This window comes from Solea solea, chromosome 13 (genome assembly GCF_958295425.1).
Source record: "Solea solea chromosome 13, fSolSol10.1, whole genome shotgun sequence".
NCBI classification, from domain to species: Eukaryota; Metazoa; Chordata; class Actinopteri; order Pleuronectiformes; family Soleidae; genus Solea; species Solea solea.
In genome coordinates this window covers 27,957,594-27,977,279 of record NC_081146.1, presented here as the reverse complement: position 1 = coordinate 27,977,279, position 19,686 = coordinate 27,957,594, and the positions used below count along the sequence as shown (strand labels likewise).

Genomic DNA, 19,686 nt, shown 5'->3' with positions numbered 1-19,686 from the left:
AGAGAGTCTTAGCTGACACGCTCAGGTGCAGCATGCATGTGTTCACATGATCCATGTTACGTTTTATATTCTCTAAATATATGAACACATGAACGAATGACTTATTTCAAGATTAAATTTGTTCTTCTGGATTGTAAATGTGCACACCCTCCCCTCCCCTCCCACCACAGTCACCACTTGTTCTGACTCATTCTTTGTTTGACATGAAACGTGGACTTCACTCTCACATGCTGATAAGTGTATCTGAGTGGACTTTAGCTGGGATCAGATTCCTCACACTGATGATTGGTTGGATGATCACTGTGTAGCTTTTCAGCAGTTTTCCTTTGGAGCTGACGTTTTGATCTGTGTGAGGGTTCAGTTGTTTTTAAGGAGCTGACTTGGCTGTGTACACCACCCGAACCAGCTTGAGACATAAATGCTGAAGACAATCGAAATCATCTGTCATTTCTACCACGAGAGGTCTTTAAAAGAAAAACCAATGACTTCATGAAGTGGAATATTAGGAATTGTCCAGGAAAGAGTTGATGATCCATGACAAGAACAAAAGAAAAGCAAAATCACTCTGATAGTTCATAATTACAGCTGTCTTTACTGTAGCATACAAATGTGGCTGTGCATTTGCTCTGTGCTTTACGGTAGACACTGAGAAGTAGTGCAGTGTGTGCACAGACAGTTTCTTTAAACGTCAGTCGCTGTAACTCTGACAATCACTTCCTTTATTATATATCAGAATAAAATCTGGCGTCCACATCACAGGTTCATGCTTTGTTTGCATTTGTGGTGAAATCCTTTCTTCCCTTTACTCTCTTTGTCGTTGTTCTTCAGGAGTCAGGCTTCAGAGAGGCTTTATATTCATTTGCATAGGTGCACTTGTCTATTTTATAATACACCTTTCAGTGTGAAAGCTCTGCATCCCATCATACCTCAGGCCTCAGCTGCTCTTGGTCGTAGCATGAAGGTCATTTAGCCAAACCTTTTGTTTTATTACACTTAGGAAGGTTATATAACCAATTCCTGAAGATACAATGACCTGGAGGAATGAGAACCTTCAGAGACCGAGTTCACAGTTTGTCTTAGTGTCTTTCATTTAGCCCTCTCTGTCTGTTAACTCATCCTTGTGTCCACATCAAGTGAAAGTATCCAGTATCATCTCCTATGTCACTGTTTTCACTTTGACTGCTGGTTCCCCTCTCCTGTTCCATGGTGTTGGTGTTGGTGTTGGTGGTGGTTTGTAGCACACTTTAGTCAGCACTGACGTGGCCGTTGCCTCCAGTGCTGGAAACCAGTCTGACACATGGACGCTCGCTGTCACTGAGAACAAAGAAAACCAGGAAAAACAACTACGTAACAAAAGGTTGACCTGATGAAAGTGTGGCTCCACTTATCAAGATAAAGGTATCTGAGCAGACTTTAGCTGGAGGTGAAATAATATTCTCCTCTTCTCCTTCTCTTCTCCTCTTCTCCTCTTCCTTCATTGCTGTTTGTTTTATGTCCACTATGTCTGCGTTAACTCGTCGTGTGTTTCGTCTTCTTCATCTTCTTCTTCTTCTTCTTCTTCTTCTTCTTCTTCTTCTTCTTCTTCTTCTTCTTCTTCTTCTTCTTCTTCTGTGTGTTGCGTCATCACTGCCACTCTGTCGGTTATTCGAGGACTGACTTCAGCCCGAGAAGAGTGTGTGGATGATCACTGTGATGCTCTCTCAGACCCATGTCCGACTCGTCGTATGCTCTTCTGAGATTCTGCAGTTTCATATATTACAGTTGATCATTTCTACACAGTAATGTGAACATGTCAGTCATTCATTCATTCATTCATTCATTCATTGTCTACCACTTCATCCTGCACATGAGCGTCACACGGCCGCTGGAGCCGCTGACACAGAGTGAAAGTTGCTCAGAACGTCTGGTTGGTTCAGGGAGGTGTGAATGAACCAAAGACCAAAACTCATAGTTCACTTCAAGTGAACCAAACGCAGGACGTGGACTGCAAAGCAGGGCATTGTGGGTAAACACAACCAAAACGTACGCGTGTGTAGAAATGTGTGAGTCCATTGTTGCAGCGTATCTGTGTCGTATGTTCACATAAAACCAGACGATCTGATGCACTTTGAGATTTAAAATCCATTATTATTATTATTATTATTATTATTATTATGATGATGCATCTGATGGAGGAAACATTCACCAACAGATGAGACACTTTTCCTCTTCATTGTTTGTCTCGTCGTCTCCTTCAGTCATTGTTGATGCAGCGCCGCCTCAGGCGAGGAGAGGAACACGTTATTCAAAAGGTTTGGTTTGTTTCACTAAAGTGTGAAAGCGGCTGAATGTTGAACCTCCAACTGAACCCAGGTTAGGTGAGAAAATGACCCGAAGGTCAGAACCTCACACCGTAATCCCCTCGCTGCAGTGTCACCTGATCACTGTTATGCCTTAGACCGTGCAGCAGATTAGATTACACATATTATTCACTAAAGTGAGCCACACCCTCCCTCTCATGCCTGTCATTAACAGCCTGAACATGCCCTGGAATAACACGGAGAACTCCTGCAGCCCTTGGTCACAGGGGCTACAACCACCATGGATTTCCAGAGAGGGAGGATATCGGAGCCCCGCCTACTCGGGGGTGGAGTCGGATACAGAGAGTAGCAGCACAGAGAGTGAGAGGGTAAGTGGGTGAAACTGGTGACGTCTTTCACACCACATGAATTCAGCAAAGGTCTCAGGCCACGAATAATGATTTCTGTCTCATTGAAACACAAGAAGAAACTACAGGGAAACATGGATGAAGTTTAAAGTAGCATAATATTCATTTAAATAAGGTTTATTAAGGTTTAGTGCGACTTACTTTTACACCTGAACTATGTTCCATTTATTATATATATATATTATATTATATACACACATGTTGTATGAGTTCAACTCATTGACAGTTTACTAATATAAGTGTCATCATTCCAATGATCACAGAATCTGCTGCTGGTGACCTGACACTTTTGAACAGTTCTGTACAAATATAACAATCTCTTTTATTTCAATCAGTGATTCACACCAGATAACGTCCTCAAACTTAACAGTAATAAACTGAGGTCCAGATTTCCAGAACCGCCTCCTCCAGTCACATTACACCTGTCCTGATCAACAACATAATGAATTATTATGTTTTACTGTTTCGACTGTTTTGCTCTTCATTGATTTTCATCTTGTCTTTGTTGACCTTGAGTAACCTTTATTTAAAGTTGCCTTTAATTATAATTATGTATTATTATTATTATTGTTATTATTATTATTATTATTATTATTGTTTTTATTATTATTATTATTAACATTATTATTATTATTATTCTCATCATCATTATGATTTGATATCTAGAATGAGATGTTGGGTGTGCTGTGACGTTCTTCTGACTCCATTGTTGTTGTTTTTTTCAGTCTTCCAGTAGAAAGCTGGACGTGGTCTCAGTGAGGGTCCAGACTTTGACCTCAATGCTCCAACAGCGGTTTACAGAGATCGATCAACAGAAGGAGGAACTTCAGATCGAGGTGAACATAATCAACAGGATGAAATGAACACAACAACATTCATGTGAAATGGCATGATAATAAGCTAGAGGTCAAATAGTTCATTAATTAATCAAGTCAATGGATGAAAAAGTTAGTACTCTACATGAATGGATTAAATGGATAAATGTACCTGTTTTTTTTGCATCATGCAAGTTATGATATAATTGAATATTTCTGACTTAATGTCAGAAAAATGTCTCTTTTTTTCTTTAACATTGATGCAAAACACTGAAATGAGTCCAGTTGTGTCTGCAACTTGCAGTTTTGAATCTCCATGCCACGTCCCAACACCACCACAGTCATGATAAAGGAATGCATATCTCTGACGTGCTCAAGCTCTGGCCAGTGTGATTCAGCTTTAGTTGTGTTTTTTGCCGTCTAGCTGCAGCTGGAGAATGCTTTGCTGCAGGGCGAGCTGCAGACAGAGAAGCAGCAGCTCGACAGACACATACAGAAGCTGCAGGCTCTACAGCAGGAGCTTAGACGGAAAGAAAAGCAAAGACATACCAGCAGACAAAAGGTAACATGTAACTCACTCCTATTATATACAGTATATACAGTATATATATATATATATATGTGTGTGTGTGTGTGTGTGTGTGTGTAGCTGCTGCTGGATGAAGAGTCTAAACAGTACGTGACAAAGAGCTATTCAAGTACATCCACCTAGTGTTCCGTGTTCGTCCAGTCCAGCTATCTTCCAACGCATCGTGACAATCTCTCTCTCTCTCTCTCTTTATATATATATATATATATATATGATATGATATGATATGTATCATATCATGCTCACTACGGGGATATCAGAGAGGTGGAGCATGTGTTAGTTTGGTTGAATTTTTTTGGTTGTAAAAATGTGAAAACCTGCCTCTGTTGATTTAGATGAAAAGTCTTTATTACATTTGAATAATATTGGGTTCTATTGCATTTTGCATCATGTTTAGCTGTTCTGAGGCTTTTCAATAATCAATATTATATATAATTCAATAATCAGTTCATTTTATTGGCACCTTCACAATTGTTATTATTACTGTTATTATTGTTATTATTGTTATTATTAATGAAATGTCCCTCAGTCACTTGATCATTCTGTCACTCATGTTAAACTCCCACATATTAAGACTCTGCTTTAAGTGATTCCACATGAATGTTTGATGACTGCACTCACCTGTTCTCACCCCTGCAGGAGCTGGAGAGTCTGGAGAGGGAGAGTCGCAGGGTGCAGGAGCTCAGGCGGAGCTGTGAGGAGAAGGAGAAGCTGATCCCCAGTCAGTCAGAGAGCTGCAGAGAACAGCTGATCCTGCAGCTGCAGCAGGTGAGTGAGTGACGTCCACCGACCAACGCTGTCATGAAGTCCAGTCAAACATACAGCTGCATGTACTGGATGGATATGAAAGATGAATGAATGGGTGAATGGCAAACCTGTAGTGTACAGCAGCTTCGAGTGGGCTTTATAAATACAAACCATTGACCATTGTTTTTTCTCACTTTAATGCTCTTATCAACATAGAAAAGTCTCTGTCACCTGCATATTTGGACTTATTCCTCTTATTGTGAGAGCTGCACAGTAATAAGAGCGGCAGTGTGTGAATAAAGAGAGTAACGAGCTAACGGTGGTCTGCCAGCTTGGTCGGTAACCCTGCAGACATCATGGATGTGGAATGATCCAGACGCACAGCGCTCGCCGTCCACTCAGAACACAACGTTAGCCGTTCTGAGCATTAAAGACATTTTGAACCCCGCCTCTCTTTTCTATGTCAGCTGAGATTGGCTGAGGATAAGGTGATAGAAGACGGATGGAAGGAAAGACATTTTGAAATGCAAACCAACAGCTTTTAAATGACAGATTAGATGCAACAGTTGTTCTGTTTGATTCAGGAGAAAGAGGCGATGGACTTGGCTGTTCGGGCTTTTGAGGACTGGGAGTTTCACTTCCTGGAGCAAGAGAGCTGCATTGATGAGGAGGATGAGAGCACTGTGGACAATGCAGAGCAGGGAGAACATGAGGGGGAATTAGAAAAGGAAATCCTTTGTCAACAACATGTGGTCACCACAACACAGGTAAACTAAAACTACCATGTCAGTGTTTGTCACCCTGACTGACAGAGATCAATGTTTCATGATGATTCTGTATCATAATGGAATAATAAACTAAATGTTACAGTTTTTGCCTTTCACCCATTCACACGCGTTCACACTCATTCCCTCACACGTTCACACGCGTTCACACGCTGCTGCACAGCCTTCAGTGTCTTCAGCCTTGGACACAGTAGACCACCCGATCCTTTTAGATTGAGCTCTCTGGCACAGCCTGCTGGAGAACCTGAGGACTGCAGGCTCAGCACCCACCTTTTAGCTTATGTCCCCTTTTTATCTTGTCTTACATTTCTAGTTTCTAGTTTTCTATTTTGGTTTGGCTATTGATGCTTTCTCTTTGAGCATATTTAAAAATATAAATGATGCAAGTTATTTATCGTTAACATTTACTATTTTCTTTTCTTCTGTTTGAAATAGTTTATATTATATGGGATCTCTGAGCAGCAGTGGGCCCCAGAGGTAAATGGATGTGCCCCAGCTGTGGGTTAAATAGCACCCCCCCCCGCTGCCTTGTGGGCATTCTTTCAGTAGAAAGAAGCTAAGGGAGAAACTCTAACAGGAAGCCATTAGACTCCGCCCTGCTTCTTATTAACTGACGTGTGAATGTTCATTAAAGCTTTTGGACCATTTTAAGAAAACATTTACAGTGAGGAGGAAAAAGCACGTGATGTCCACACTGATGTAAACGATGTTGTGTCTTTCCAGGAGCGAGTTCAGCAGCTGGAGCGACAGCTGAAGGAGGTGCAGAGAGAGAATGAGAGGGAGCTGAATGCCTTGAGGAGAGAGAAGAGAGAACTCCTCCACAAAACCCAAACAGTAAGAGGGAAAAAGTCCTTTACAGTTTCTCTCACCTCAGCTGTTGAAACACATTATTTCACACTGAACAACCAGCTTATGAACATAGTTGAGTATTTAACATCCACACTCAGTCACTTTAGACCTTTGACTGGTGACTGGAAAACCAAGCTTCAAATCAGTGTTGCTCAGGAAGTGTGAGACGCCAACTGTTGCTAGTTGTCCTGCCTTCAAGTGGCTAAATGGTTCAACGCTTAAGCTGCGTTTCCAGTGGCATATTATTTGACTATTTTTATAGTAAAATGTAAGTGTGTGATGATTGGTCAGACGGCCGACCACTGACTGACCACTGACTGACCACTGACTGACCACTGACTGACCACTGACTGCTCACCGACTGACCACTGACTGACCACTGACTGCTCACCGACTGACCACTGACTGACCACTGACTGACCACTGACTGCTCACTGACTGACCACTGACTGACCACTGACTGACCACTGACTGCTCACTGACTGACCACTGACTGCTCACCGACTGACCACTGACTGACCACTGACTGCTCACTGACTGCTCACTGACTGACCACTGACTGACCACTGACTGACCACTGACTGCTCACTGACTGACCACTGACTGACCACTGACTGACCACTGACTGCTCACTGACTGACCACTGACTGACCACTGACTGCTCACTGACTGCTCACAGTGCCGACACAGAAATCAAGCCCAACAATGTCGAACTGTACTTCAGTTAAAAAGACTGGACAATCGTGGGTTCATCTCCAGCACAGGGAAAGTAACAGGAGTCTGGTTTCTTTAGTGACGCACTGCTGATCACGACCAGCAGGTGGCATCACAAACCCTGCTGCTGTGACTCTGAGAGAGTGAGCTTCACTAATCCTGGAGGGAGGGAGGGAGGAGAGGGAGAGAGGGAGGAGTAAATAATAGGAGGGAGTAAGTTGCATTTGTGAGTGTGTGAACATGTGAGAGTGTGTGTGTGTGTGTGAGTGAGAGAGAAGGCCAGCTCCTCGCAGCAGTGGTAAGATAATGGACTTGAATGGATTTTTACAGCTGATGAGTTTTCACTTTGAACATTTGTTTCATCTGATAAACCGAAGAAGACAATCTAGGATTGAGGTCGGGGAGGAGTGAAGGGCGTGGCAGTACAGAGGAGCAGACAGTAGCATGTGCTTTACTTGTGACATGTGTGCTAAAGTGTTCTGCTAACGGCAGAAGCTCCTTATTATTATTATTATTATTATTATTATTATTCATATCTCATATCTTGAAACTTCACTCAAGCACGACTGACAATGTTTATGACCTTCACACAGAATTGACTCAAAGTGTTTGAGAGCTCAGAGAAAGCGGTTCACTCGTGTCTGAGTGGTGAGAGAGACGGATGAGGGTGAAACACTCATGTGTTTGTGAGTCAAGCTGAGGGGGGAGGGAAGAGAGGGAGACATGGTTTTGAACTTCTTCTCACCCGTTTTCATTCTGTCACCATGTTTTACAGACGCTCTCAGTGTCACTGTGTTTCATATGGAAATGAATGTGCTTGAACAGGTTCACAAAGAAAAGAAGCCGTTCACCGATTGGTCGAACATCACCAGCTCCGCCCCCTGCATGATGTCACTCTCCCCTCTTTCCGTTCACACGCCCCCTCAGGTATGCAGCCTGGTAACATGAATACACTTTTTATATCAAACACAATGATTTCAACATTGAAGATTTAATATAAAGTGATATTTGTTTGTTCTTAAAAAACTTCACGTGATCATTTAAACATCGGAACGATTGCAGATTGATTTTCATACGAAACGTTGATCTTTTAATCATTTACAAGACAAGAAAGTTGATCTTTTCAGTGTGATTTGTTATATCATGAATACTCTTATTTTGTAGGAGCCATGCAAAGAATCTACCAGTCTGCCGAGACGACGGAGTTCACATCGCAGCAACAGACACAGCGACAGGCCCGTCTCAGCGCAGGGTGAGTCAGTACTAAGAAACGCTCTCTCTCTCTCTTTACATCTGTGTCCTCGTTGTCCAACTGTGTCCTCATTGTCCAACTGTGTCCTCATTGTCCAACTGTGTCCTCATTGTCCAACTGTGTGCTCATGCTCGTTGTCCAACTGTGTGCTCATTGTCCAACTGTGTCCTCATTGTCCAACTGTGTCCTCATTGTCCAACTGTGTCCTCATTGTCCAACTGTGTCCTCATTGTCCAACTGTGTGCTCAGTTCCCTCCTTCAGTCCAATGAAAGGTGTGTCAGGAGAGTGTTTACCTGGACAGACTGGATGAGCCAGAGAAGCACCTTAAGTACACCTTAAGTGTACTTAAGGTGTACTTAAGGCTGAAATCTGCTCAGCATGAGACAACTATACATGAATAAGTGAATCAATGAATAAGTGACACTTCCTGTGACTTACTGTCACAGGAAGTTTATGTTATTGAACCTGAACAAAGGATTTGAAACACTTCAGTCATTTGAATGTAGTGACATCATAGATGGAGTGAATGGACCTTTGTTTCTATTTAAAAAATCTAATTATAATATGAAGCAGCTTGACATTTGATTTCTTTTTTAGAGTCTTTTTGTTAAGTGGCTGAAATCCTGTCAGTCTGTGTCCCAGTGTCTGTGTCCCCACTCTGACAACTGTGTCTGCGTCCCTGTGTCTGTGTCCCCACTCTGACAACTGTGTCTGTGTCCCCACTCTGACAACTGTGTCCGCGTCCCGTGTCTGTGTCCCCACTCTGACAACTGTGTCTGTGTCCCCGTGTCTGTGTCCCCACTCTGACAACTGTGTCTGCGTCCCCACTCTGACAACTGTGTCTGCGTCCCCGTGTCTGCGTCCCCACTCTGACAACTGTGTCTGCGTCCCCGTGTCTGTGTCCCCACTCTGACAACTGTGTCTGCGTCCCCGTGTCTGTGTCCCCGTGTCTGTGTCCCCTCTCTGACAACTTTGTCTGCGTCCCAGTGTCTGTGCCCCCGTGTCTGTGTCCCCACTCTGACAACTGTGTCTGCGTCCCCGTGTCCCAGTGTCTGCGTCAGTACCTCAGTTTTGCCTGAATGCCTTTGATGCTTTGGTGTCTCTCAGGTTTGGTGAGACCACCTTCAGACAGTCAGAGGCCCGTGGCCCTTGCGTCCCCCATTTCCTCCCAAAGACTCAGCAATGGATACAGTGGTGGACAAAGACCTGGGTCTGTCCTCAGTCCGTCCAACAGTGCAACAAACCCTCGTGCTGCCAGGTCAGTAACTCAAGGATTAAGTTTAGATTAATCATTTATATATATATATATCTATATATATATATATATATATATATATATATATATATATACATAGAGTATGTAGATTAAGTTCAATCAGAATTCTTTTATCTTTTGCTTTGATGACAGCTTTGTGTCTCTCGTCACTTTCATGAGGTAGTCACATGGAATGGTTTCCCAACAGTCTTGAAGGAGTTCCCAGAGGTTCCCAGAGGTTCCCAGAGGTTCCCAGAGGTTCCCAGAGGTTCCCAGAGGTTCCCAGAGGTTCCCAGAGGTTCCGAGCACTTGTTGACTGCTTTGACTTAACTCTGTGGTCATGTGACGCAGCAGCACTCGCTGTGTTTGGGGTCATTTTCATAAAAACAAATGATGGTGTGCAGCATTAAGACCTGGGTTTGTTCCTGGAGTTTGGATGTGTGTGTTTTCTAGTTTCCTCCCACAGTCCAAAAACATGCAGAGGTTAATTGTTCACTCTAAATTGACCGAATGTGAAGGTAAATGGTTGTTTGTGTGTAATAGTCTGACCCCACGTCAGCTGGTAGAGCAAAGGATTCATTGATGAACGTCATTGTTAGTTTCCGCCCTAAACTCTCTTAAGGACGTGCAGGATTATTTTATCCTGACTTAGTCCTTTGCATGAATGTCAAACCAGGATGAGAAGTACTACTTTTCCTTGCTGAGGAGAAACATTTGAAATAATCCTGATTAGGATTTTTTGCAGCCCTACTGGGTTAGGATTAGGATTAGGTCTGAGCCAGCTGCTAAAACAGTCATCGGCTCTGTTCACCGAGTTAGTGACTCAAAGACATTAACAGCAGATCATTTAAGTTAGCATTGGTCAATGCGGTCAAAACCGGTCAATTAGATAAATAACATACAGCCAGTGCTCGGCAGCAGCTGGCCCCATCAGTAGCATCATGTTATACGATCGTAATTCACCTCCTGATTGTTTCAGACAACAAAGGTGAAGTGATCGTGAATCCTCCTGAATCACATCTTTGATGAAGCTCCAGCTGCAGACTGGGAGCTGTTTAGAAAGCAGAATCAGTGCCATGAACACATTGAGGATACAGCTAAAATAAAATTCCTTGTAGTTGTCATTTATCAACAGTCTCTGCTCAGTCTGGAGAGTCTGGGCTTTTTTAACATGGTATATAACACTGATAGTTTGTTGGTATAAGTTAATGTTAAAGTGTGATCTACAGCGTGATGATGATGACTCTTCCTCCCACAGTCCATGTCTGCTGGAGCTTGTGGAGATGGAGAAGAAACTGAGAGAGGCTAAGGCAGAGAGAGAGAGGCTGCTCAGAGAGAGGGTGAGTCACCTGATGTTCATACTGGAGAGGATGATACAACCAGCATTTGATTTCATGGAGGCAATCAGAGGGCAGTTGGTGGGGGGTGGAGCTGGGTGTCATTGGCATAACAGTGGTAGATAAAACCCTGGGGTAAAAAACACTGGAGGCGACTGGAAATGAGAGTGAGACATTTGAGTTGGGTGAACTGAGACTGAAGGATGCTGTGAGAGAGTGTGTGAAAGGCAACAGTCCAGTCCAGACTGCAATAGTCCATAAAGGCTGTTATAACATGAACATGAACATGAACCTGAGACACAACAGTTAGTTATAGCATTTAAAAGAGAAGTCATACAGTTCTTTGGTTAATGTGCACACCCAGGAAGAGCAGTGGCTGTTGCTGGAGGAGAGGAGGCAGAAAGAGCCAATCTCTTCCATAGCAGAAACCCCACAAAGAGCAGAACCAGAACCAAAGGTCCAGGACAGTTCTCCTCTAAAGGCCCAAGAGGTAAGTATTGATGATAAAACCATAAAAAGTGCCTCAGTGCCCTCAAAACAGATTTTTAAAGCTGTGACTGATAAGGTTGTGTTTGGTAAATGTTAAAGGGGACATATTATGCAACATCTACTTTTGTAACATTTTAATACCAGTGTCCAGTGTCATCTCATTACTGCAGGCTTTGTCTGAAACAAGTGTCCATGATCAAAGGCCCCTGAGGGTCACTAATGTAACATGGAGTCTCTCTCTCTCTCTCTCTCTCTGCAGCTGTGCAGCCAGGCCCTTTATCTCTCTCCAAACTTTGACCTCCGGGTCCACGTGGAGTCTTTGGGTCATGGCGTGACTGGCTGCTCAGACCTGCGGCTGACGTCTCGCCGCTGTGCTGGCTTCCTGACCAAACGAGGGGGAAGGGTCAAGACCTGGAAGAAGCGCTGGTTTTTGTTTGACACGGAGCACAGACGACTGGCTTACTACACAGGTTAGACCGGCTGGAGCAGGAGCATGTCAACGCATGTCAACGCATGTTTGTATGAATGAAAACCTGCTGGCTGTGTTTTTACAACAATATTACTTCAATAGCATATTCTCCCTCTGTGTGTGTGCACCAACCAGCCTGAGATATGGACACCTCATTATTTTGCTGTTACTCTAAATGGAAGTTTGTAAACCGCTCACTCTTCCAAACCAAAGTCCATTGAAATAATAATTTACAATTATATTAATAATCATTTTTACACCGTGGTGCACAGGAGTTAGTGAGCCACTAAAATCTTTCATTCACATCACTCTTACCCACCAAGTTTTACTGTCTATCGCCAAGAAAATCTAAAAAACTCACGTCACATGTCTCACACACACACACACAACAGAGACAACACAAGTGAAATGATGTCAACATGACAATCCACAAACTGTGCTCTGCTACAGCCCGAGGATCTGCTGATCACAGCGGCCTGGATCTGATCAGCACTCGCTGGTTTATCACGAGTCGGATCCACGGAAATGTGACATTTGTTACAGCTGCAGAAAGAATAATGAACAGACATGAAAGTCACAGCTGCAGACGACAGTGAAGCTTCTTCTTCAGATGAGACATGAGACTGCATGTCCAAACAAGCTTGATGCATGTTTACACGCGCCACAATCAGAGGATTTCATTTTACGTCCGTGTCAGTGATGGAATCATGGATTCATCTCAGAATCAGAACGAATGAAGAAATCTTTCACATGTAAACACAGCGAATATATCAGTCGTTACTGAAACATGGAACCATCTTATCTCACCTTGAACCAGGACACACAGTTGCAGTCTTTCATGCTTCTCTGTGCGTCTTCATAGAGACTGTGTCTGTCCCTCGACCTACTAAAGTTAAAACTAAAGTAAATAAATCAATAACAAACAGAAGAGGACTTAGACATTCTAACTTAATAAAGATTAATACCAACAATAAAATAGAGTCAAATAATACCACTTTTAAATGTGGACTATTAAATATTAGGTCTCTCTGTTTTAATAAATGATCTCATTTCTGACAATTGTATTGATTTATTCTGTGTAACTTGGTTACATGAAGAAGATTACGTTAGTCTAAATGAGTCAACTCCTCCCACTCATGCTAACACCCATATTCAGAGGTGTAGCAGTCATTTTTAATACTAGATTATTAATCAATCCCAAACCCAAACCAGGATATTCATGGTTTAAAAGCCTTATTCTTAATCTAGCTCATCCTAGTTGGAAATCACAGAAACCAGTTATGATAGTCACAGTTTATCGTCCACCTGCTCCTTATTCAGAGTTCCTATCAGAGTTCTGTGAGTTCTTATCTGAGTTAGTGCTTAAGACAGATACAATCATAATCATGTAGATGCTGACCGTGATAGTCTTAGCTGCGCATTTAACTCGCTGTTGGAATCAATAGGTTTTATTCAACACGTTAATAAACCAACTCATCGCCTTAATCACACCCTCGATCTTGTTTTAACTTATGGTATTGATATTGATAACTTAAACATAGTTCCTTAAAACCCTCTCCTTACTGATCATTATTTACTCACATTTAATTGTACAATAATGAACTACAATAGCATAAATATGATATGTATGATATGTACCCATATCATACATATCGTCACCATTATTATTGCGCTATAATTAAAAGTCGATATCATTGACTGTATAAACTTGTGACTTGATACAGTTGTTGTGTATCTGCTCCTGGTCTCTCTCTCTCTCTCTCTCTCTTCTGTCTCTCTTGTCCTTTCTCTCCCCCCTTTCTGTCCCCCTCCTCTCCTCTGTCCCCCATTTTCCTTTCACCCATGTGATGACCGCACATGTCTGAGTCTGGTTCTGTCAGAGATTTCTTCTTCTGTTTTCTCTCCACTGCCCCCTAGTGTTTGCTCATGTGTGAACTGTTGTGTTTCTCTGCTCTCCTTGATGTTGTCTATGTACAGACCTGAGATCATGTGTGTTAGGATTTGACACTATACAAATAAATTGAATTGAATTGAATTGAACCAGAGCCACATACAAGGCCACAGATGGCAGTCATGCACACTATCTGACATGTATTAAATGTAATATCTTCCACATACACCCAACCATTTTATTTATTCAACTTCTTTAGTTAATTTGTTATTGTCTGTTTGTTTAAATCATTCATTCTTATTAATGATCTTTTTACTTGCCTTGCATTATTAATAGAAAACATATAGGAATTTAAGTACATGTCTAATTGTACATCATTATTTGTAATTATTATTTTCACATCCATTCATTCCAACAAACCTTTTTCTTTTTCTGCCGCAGACTGTGATGAGAGGAAGCTAAAAGGAGTGATTTACTTCCAAGCCATAGAAGAAGTTTACTACGACCATTTACGAACAGCCACATCAGTAAGTTCTCATACGTCATTTTAACTGAATCTGTAACTGCAGCAGATTTTGGAATCACAGTTGAAATGAAACAAACCTGCTGCTCTGCACTTCAAACCAGGTGGGGTGGCACTGGCTCTTCCTCTTCCTCGTTTTTGTCTGAATGGAACTTGCATTTGTTAGTGCATGGGAGTGCTGGTGCAGGTGCTGGTGCTGGTGCTGGTGCTGGTGCTGGTGCTGGTGCTGGTGCTAACCCTAACCCTAACCCACAGATGAATGGAAATGCAGGAGATCCTTCTTTTCCAATCCAGCCATTCTGTAGAGATGCCAGACATTTGTTTTTGTGTCTATGAGGATACATGGCAATACACTGATCCATGAGATCTTGTGCTGATTGTATAGTTTCACAGAAAATGTTCTTTCTTTCTTTCTTTCTTTTCTTTCTAATAACGTAAACTACCACTTTTATTAATGACACAGTTACTGCCAATGGAGTTTTTCCAAGACTAACTAAATGAACTGTAATAGTAAGAGTTGTAGTAGAACTATAGTCAGTGATGCATGATTCCTGAGCTACTTGGCCTTTCTCTCCGTCTGTCAGCCAGCTTGGTTTAGAGTATTTTTGGTTGCCAGTGGGTGGCAGTGTACTGTATGTGGGGATGCACAAAAGTCCAAAATGGCTCGTGTGCAATTCTACCATTAACGCCCACATATATTGAATAGCTGTCCCATGTAGTGACCACAATGACAATGACATTGTTTAACTGGTGTATCCAGTCATTGGTGTGTTCAGTGCACTTACTCAGAGTTCATGTGGGATTACAATCCCGTTGATATGAAGATATAAATTTAAACTCCAGTCATGTTAAAGGGAATTCTTCTCAATGACTTTTAACATTGTCACTGTGTGTTCCTCGTCTTCAGTCTCCACGGCCCAATCTGACGTTCTGTGTGAAGACATACGACCGCCTCTTCTTTCTGGTGGCTTCCAATGCAGTATCCATGCGGATTTGGATGGATGTCATTGTCACGGCAACAGACGAGCACTGTCGTCATTGACATCTTGCACATGAGGCTGTTACATGGAGGAGTGATGCTTCAGTGGCAGCACAGTTCACCACCGGACCAGCTTTTTACACCAGTGTGCAAACTGAGCATCTTGTTACTGGGACATTTCACTGGTTATGGCAGACCCCCCTCTGCTGGTCATAGTGCAGCGTTACAGTCGTGTTGACCATTACTTGATTATAATGCACAACTACATCATGGAGAGGACACTGCCACACTGCAACAGCAGAGCAGCTTCACTATATAATGCAATTCAATGTTTGTCATAGGTGTTGAAAATAAACTTTTGGGTTGGTTTATATATCTGAGATGTTTCTGTTAACACTGTTTTTCACCAGTTTGTTTGTTGTTGTTTTTTACATTGTGTTGTATTAACTTATTATCTGGAAATTTATATAAGGTTGATTCACAAATAATTTAAGAAATACAACGTATGGATGCACTTTTAAATGTTTGTGTTATGGGTCCTAAGGATGAAGACCACAGTAACGAAGATGTCATCTGTATTCATGTAAGAGAGGAGCAATGAGGACATGGTACTAGTTTCCTCCAAGATTTCCTCTTTTTCTTGAACAATTATCGACAGTTACGTCAATGCCACATATCTCTGCTTTATTCTAAGTGGTTAACAATAAACAGTTATGTTTCCTATATTTCTTACCTCTCAAGTCACCCTACAATAAATACTTTTCACAATGTCTAGAAAACATGTTCTTTTTCCTTCATAAACACATGTTTACGACATGCTAAAAAAAGTCATATTATCGTATGTCGTCCAAAATCAGTCAAAAAAGTCATAGTATAGTATGTCGTCCAAAATCAGTCAAAAAAGTCATAGTATAGTATGTCGTCCAAAATGTGACAAAAAAGTCAGACTATAGTATGTCGTCCAAAATGAGACAGAAAAGTCATAGTATAGTATGTCGTCCAAAATCAGTCAAAAAAGTCAGACTATAGTATGTCGTCCAAAATCACTCAAAAAAGTCATAGTATAGTATGTCGTCCAAAATCACTCAAAAAAGTCATAGTATAGTATGTCGTCCAAAATCACTCAAAAAAGTCATAGTATAGTATGTCGTCCAAAATGTGACAAAAAAGTCATAGTATAGTATGTCGTCCAAAATGTGACAAAAAAGTCATAGTATAGTATGTCGTCCAAAATGTGACAAAAAAGTCATAGTATAGTATGTCGTCCAAAATCACTCAAAAAAGTCATAGTATAGTATGTCGTCCAAAATCACTCAAAAAAGTCATAGTATAGTATGTCCTCCAAAATGTGACAAAAAAGTCATAGTATAGTATGTCGTCCAAAATGTGACAAAAAAGTCATAGTATAGTATGTCGTCCATAATGTGACAAAAAAGTCATAGTATAGTATGTCGTCCAAAATCACTCAAAAAAGTCATAGTATAGTATGTCGTCCAAAATCACTCAAAAAAGTCATAGTATAGTATGTCGTCCAAAATGTGACAAAAAAGTCATAGTATAGTATGTCGTCCAAAATGTGACAAGAAAGTCATAGTATAGTATGTCGTCCATAATCAGTCAAAAAAGACATAGTATAGTATGTCGTTCAAAATCAGTCAAAAAAGTCATAGTTTAGTTTGTCGTCCAAAATCACTCAAAAAAGTCATAGTATAGTATGTCGTCCATAATCAGTCAAAAAAGTCATAGTAAAGTATGCCGTTCAAAATCAGTCAAAAAAGTCATAGTATAGTATGTCGTCCAAAATGTGATAAAAAAGTCATAGTATAGTATGTCGTCCAAAATCACTCAAAAATGTTATGGTATTGTATGTCGTCCAAAATGTGACAAAAAAGTCATAGTATAGTATGTCGTCCAAAATCACTCAAAAAAGTCATAGTATAGTATGTCGTCCAAAATCAGTCAAAAAAGTCATAGTATAGTATGTCGTCTAAAATGTGACAAAAAAGTCATAGTTTAGTATGTCGTCCAAAATGTGACAAAAAAGTCATAGTATAGTATGTTGTCCATAATCACTCAAAAAAGTCATAGTATAGTATGTGGTCCATAATCAGTCAAAAAAGACATAGTATAGTATGTCGTTCAAAATCAGTCAAAAAAGTCATAGTTTAGTTTGTCGTCCAAAATCACTCAAAAAAGTCATAGTATAGTATGTCGTCCATAATCAGTCAAAAAAGTCATAGTAAAGTATGTCGTTCAAAATCACTCAAAAAAGTCATAGTATAGTATGTCGTCCAAAATCAGTCAAAAAAGTCACAGTTTAGTTTGTCGTCCAAAATCACTCAAAAAAGTCATAGTATTGTATGTCGTCCAAAATGTGACAAAAAAGTCATAGTATAGTATGTCGTCCAAAATGTGATAAAAAAGTCATAGTATAGTATGTCGTCCAAAATCACTCAAAAAAGTCATAGTATAGTATGTCGTCCAAAATGTGATAAAAAAGTCATAGTATAGTATGTCGTCCAAAATCACTCAAAAAAGTCATAGTATAGTATGTCGTCCAAAATCAGTCAAAAAAGTCATAGTATAGTATGTCGTCTAAAATGTGACAAAAAAGTCATAGTTTAGTATGTCGTCCAAAATGTGACAAAAAAGTCATAGTATAGTATGTTGTCCATAATCACTCAAAAAAGTCATAGTATAGTATGTGGTCCATAATCAGTCAAAAAAGACATAGTATAGTATGTCGTTCAAAATCAGTCAAAAAAGTCATAGTTTAGTTTGTCGTCCAAAATCACTCAAAAAAGTCATAGTATAGTATGTCGTCCATAATCAGTCAAAAAAGTCATAGTAAAGTATGTCGTTCAAAATCACTCAAAAAAGTCATAGTATAGTATGTCGTCCAAAATCAGTCAAAAAAGTCACAGTTTAGTTTGTCGTCCAAAATCACTCAAAAAAGTCATAGTATTGTATGTCGTCCAAAATGTGACAAAAAAGTCATAGTATAGTATGTCGTCCAAAATGTGATAAAAAAGTCATAGTATAGTATGTCGTCCAAAATCACTCAAAAAAGTCATAGTATAGTATGTCGTCCAAAATGTGATAAAAAAGTCATAGTATAGTATGTCGTCCAAAATGTGATAAAAAAGTCATAGTATAGTCTGTCGTCCAAAATGTGACAAAAAAGTCATAGTATAGTATGTCGTCCAAAATGTGATAAAAAAAGTCATAGTATTGTATGTCGTCCAAAATGTGACAAAAAAGTCATAGTATAGTATGTCGTCCAAAATCACTCAAAAAAGTCATAGTATAGTATGTCGTCCAAAATCACTCAAAAAAGTCATAGTATAGTATGTCGTCCAAAATGTGACAAAAAAGTCATAGTATAGTATGTCGTCCAAAATGTGACAAAAAAGTCATAGTATAGTATGTCGTCCAAAATGTGACAAAAAAGTCATAGTATAGTATGTTGTCCAAAATCACTCAAAAAAGTCATAGTATAGTATGTCGTCCATATTCAGTCAAAAAAGACATAGTATAGTATGTCGTTCAAAATCAGTCAAAAAAGTCATAGTTTAGTTTGTCGTCCAAAATCACTCAAAAAAGTCATAGGTTAGTATGTCGTCCATAAGCAGTCAAAAAAGTCATAGTAAAGTATGCCGTTCAAAATCAGTCAAAAAAGTCATAGTATAGTATGTCGTCCAAAATGTGACAAAAAAGTCATAGTATAGTATGTCGTCCAAAATCACTCAAAAAAGTCATAGTATAGTATGTCGTCCAAAATCAGTCAAAAAAGTCATAGTATAGTATGTCGTCTAAAATGTGACAAAAAAGTCATAGTTTAGTATGTCGTCCAAAATGTGACAAAAAAGTCATAGTATAGTATGTTGTCCATAATCACTCAAAAAAGTCATAGTATAGTATGTCGTCCATAATCAGTCAAAAAAGACATAGTATAGTATGTCGTTCAAAATCAGTCAAAAACGTCATAGTTTAGTTTGTCGTCCAAAATCACTCAAAAAAGTCATAGTATAGTATGTCGTCCATAATCAGTCAAAAAAGTCATAGTAAAGTATGTCGTTCAAAATCAGTCAAAAAAGTCATAGTATAGTATGTCGTCCAAAATCAGTCAAAAAAGTCACAGTTTAGTTTGTCGTCCAAAATCACTCAAAAAAGTCATAGTATAGTATGTCGTCCATAATCAGTCAAAAAAGTCATAGTAAAGTATGTCGTTCAATATCAGTCAAAAAAGTCATAGTATAGTATGTCGTCCAAAATGTGATAAAA

The 19,686-nt window shown here is 40.2% G+C and overlaps 1 protein-coding gene across 4 annotated transcripts in view; it reads left to right on the top strand.

Annotated features, from left to right (window-relative positions):
• LOC131471577 (pleckstrin homology-like domain family B member 3) overlaps positions 1-16,172 on the top strand; it is a 19,576-nt gene extending 3,404 nt beyond the window's left edge. For 2 of the 4 annotated variants that reach the window (XM_058648194.1, XM_058648192.1), the window contains 15 exons: positions 2,515-2,668; positions 3,433-3,543; positions 3,947-4,084; positions 4,751-4,879; positions 5,443-5,625; positions 6,367-6,477; positions 8,032-8,133; positions 8,371-8,458; positions 9,567-9,717; positions 9,899-10,012; positions 10,973-11,054; positions 11,416-11,541; positions 11,800-12,010; positions 14,342-14,427; positions 15,331-16,172. In XM_058648194.1, the coding sequence (XP_058504177.1) occupies positions 2,522-2,668; positions 3,433-3,543; positions 3,947-4,084; positions 4,751-4,879; positions 5,443-5,625; positions 6,367-6,477; positions 8,032-8,133; positions 8,371-8,458; positions 9,567-9,717; positions 9,899-10,012; positions 10,973-11,054; positions 11,416-11,541; positions 11,800-12,010; positions 14,342-14,427; positions 15,331-15,465 (1,914 nt within the window). In that variant the 5' untranslated portion in view covers positions 2,515-2,521 and the 3' untranslated portion in view covers positions 15,466-16,172. Of the gene's footprint in view, positions 1-2,237; positions 2,292-2,514; positions 2,669-3,432; positions 3,544-3,946; positions 4,085-4,750; positions 4,880-5,442; positions 5,626-6,366; positions 6,478-8,031; positions 8,134-8,370; positions 8,459-9,566; positions 9,718-9,898; positions 10,013-10,972; positions 11,055-11,415; positions 11,542-11,799; positions 12,011-14,341; positions 14,428-15,330 lie in introns of all 4 variants that reach the window. The other 2 variants (XM_058648195.1, XM_058648196.1) reach the window with 2 other exon arrangements.
• Positions 16,173-19,686: the final 3,514 nt, after the last annotated feature.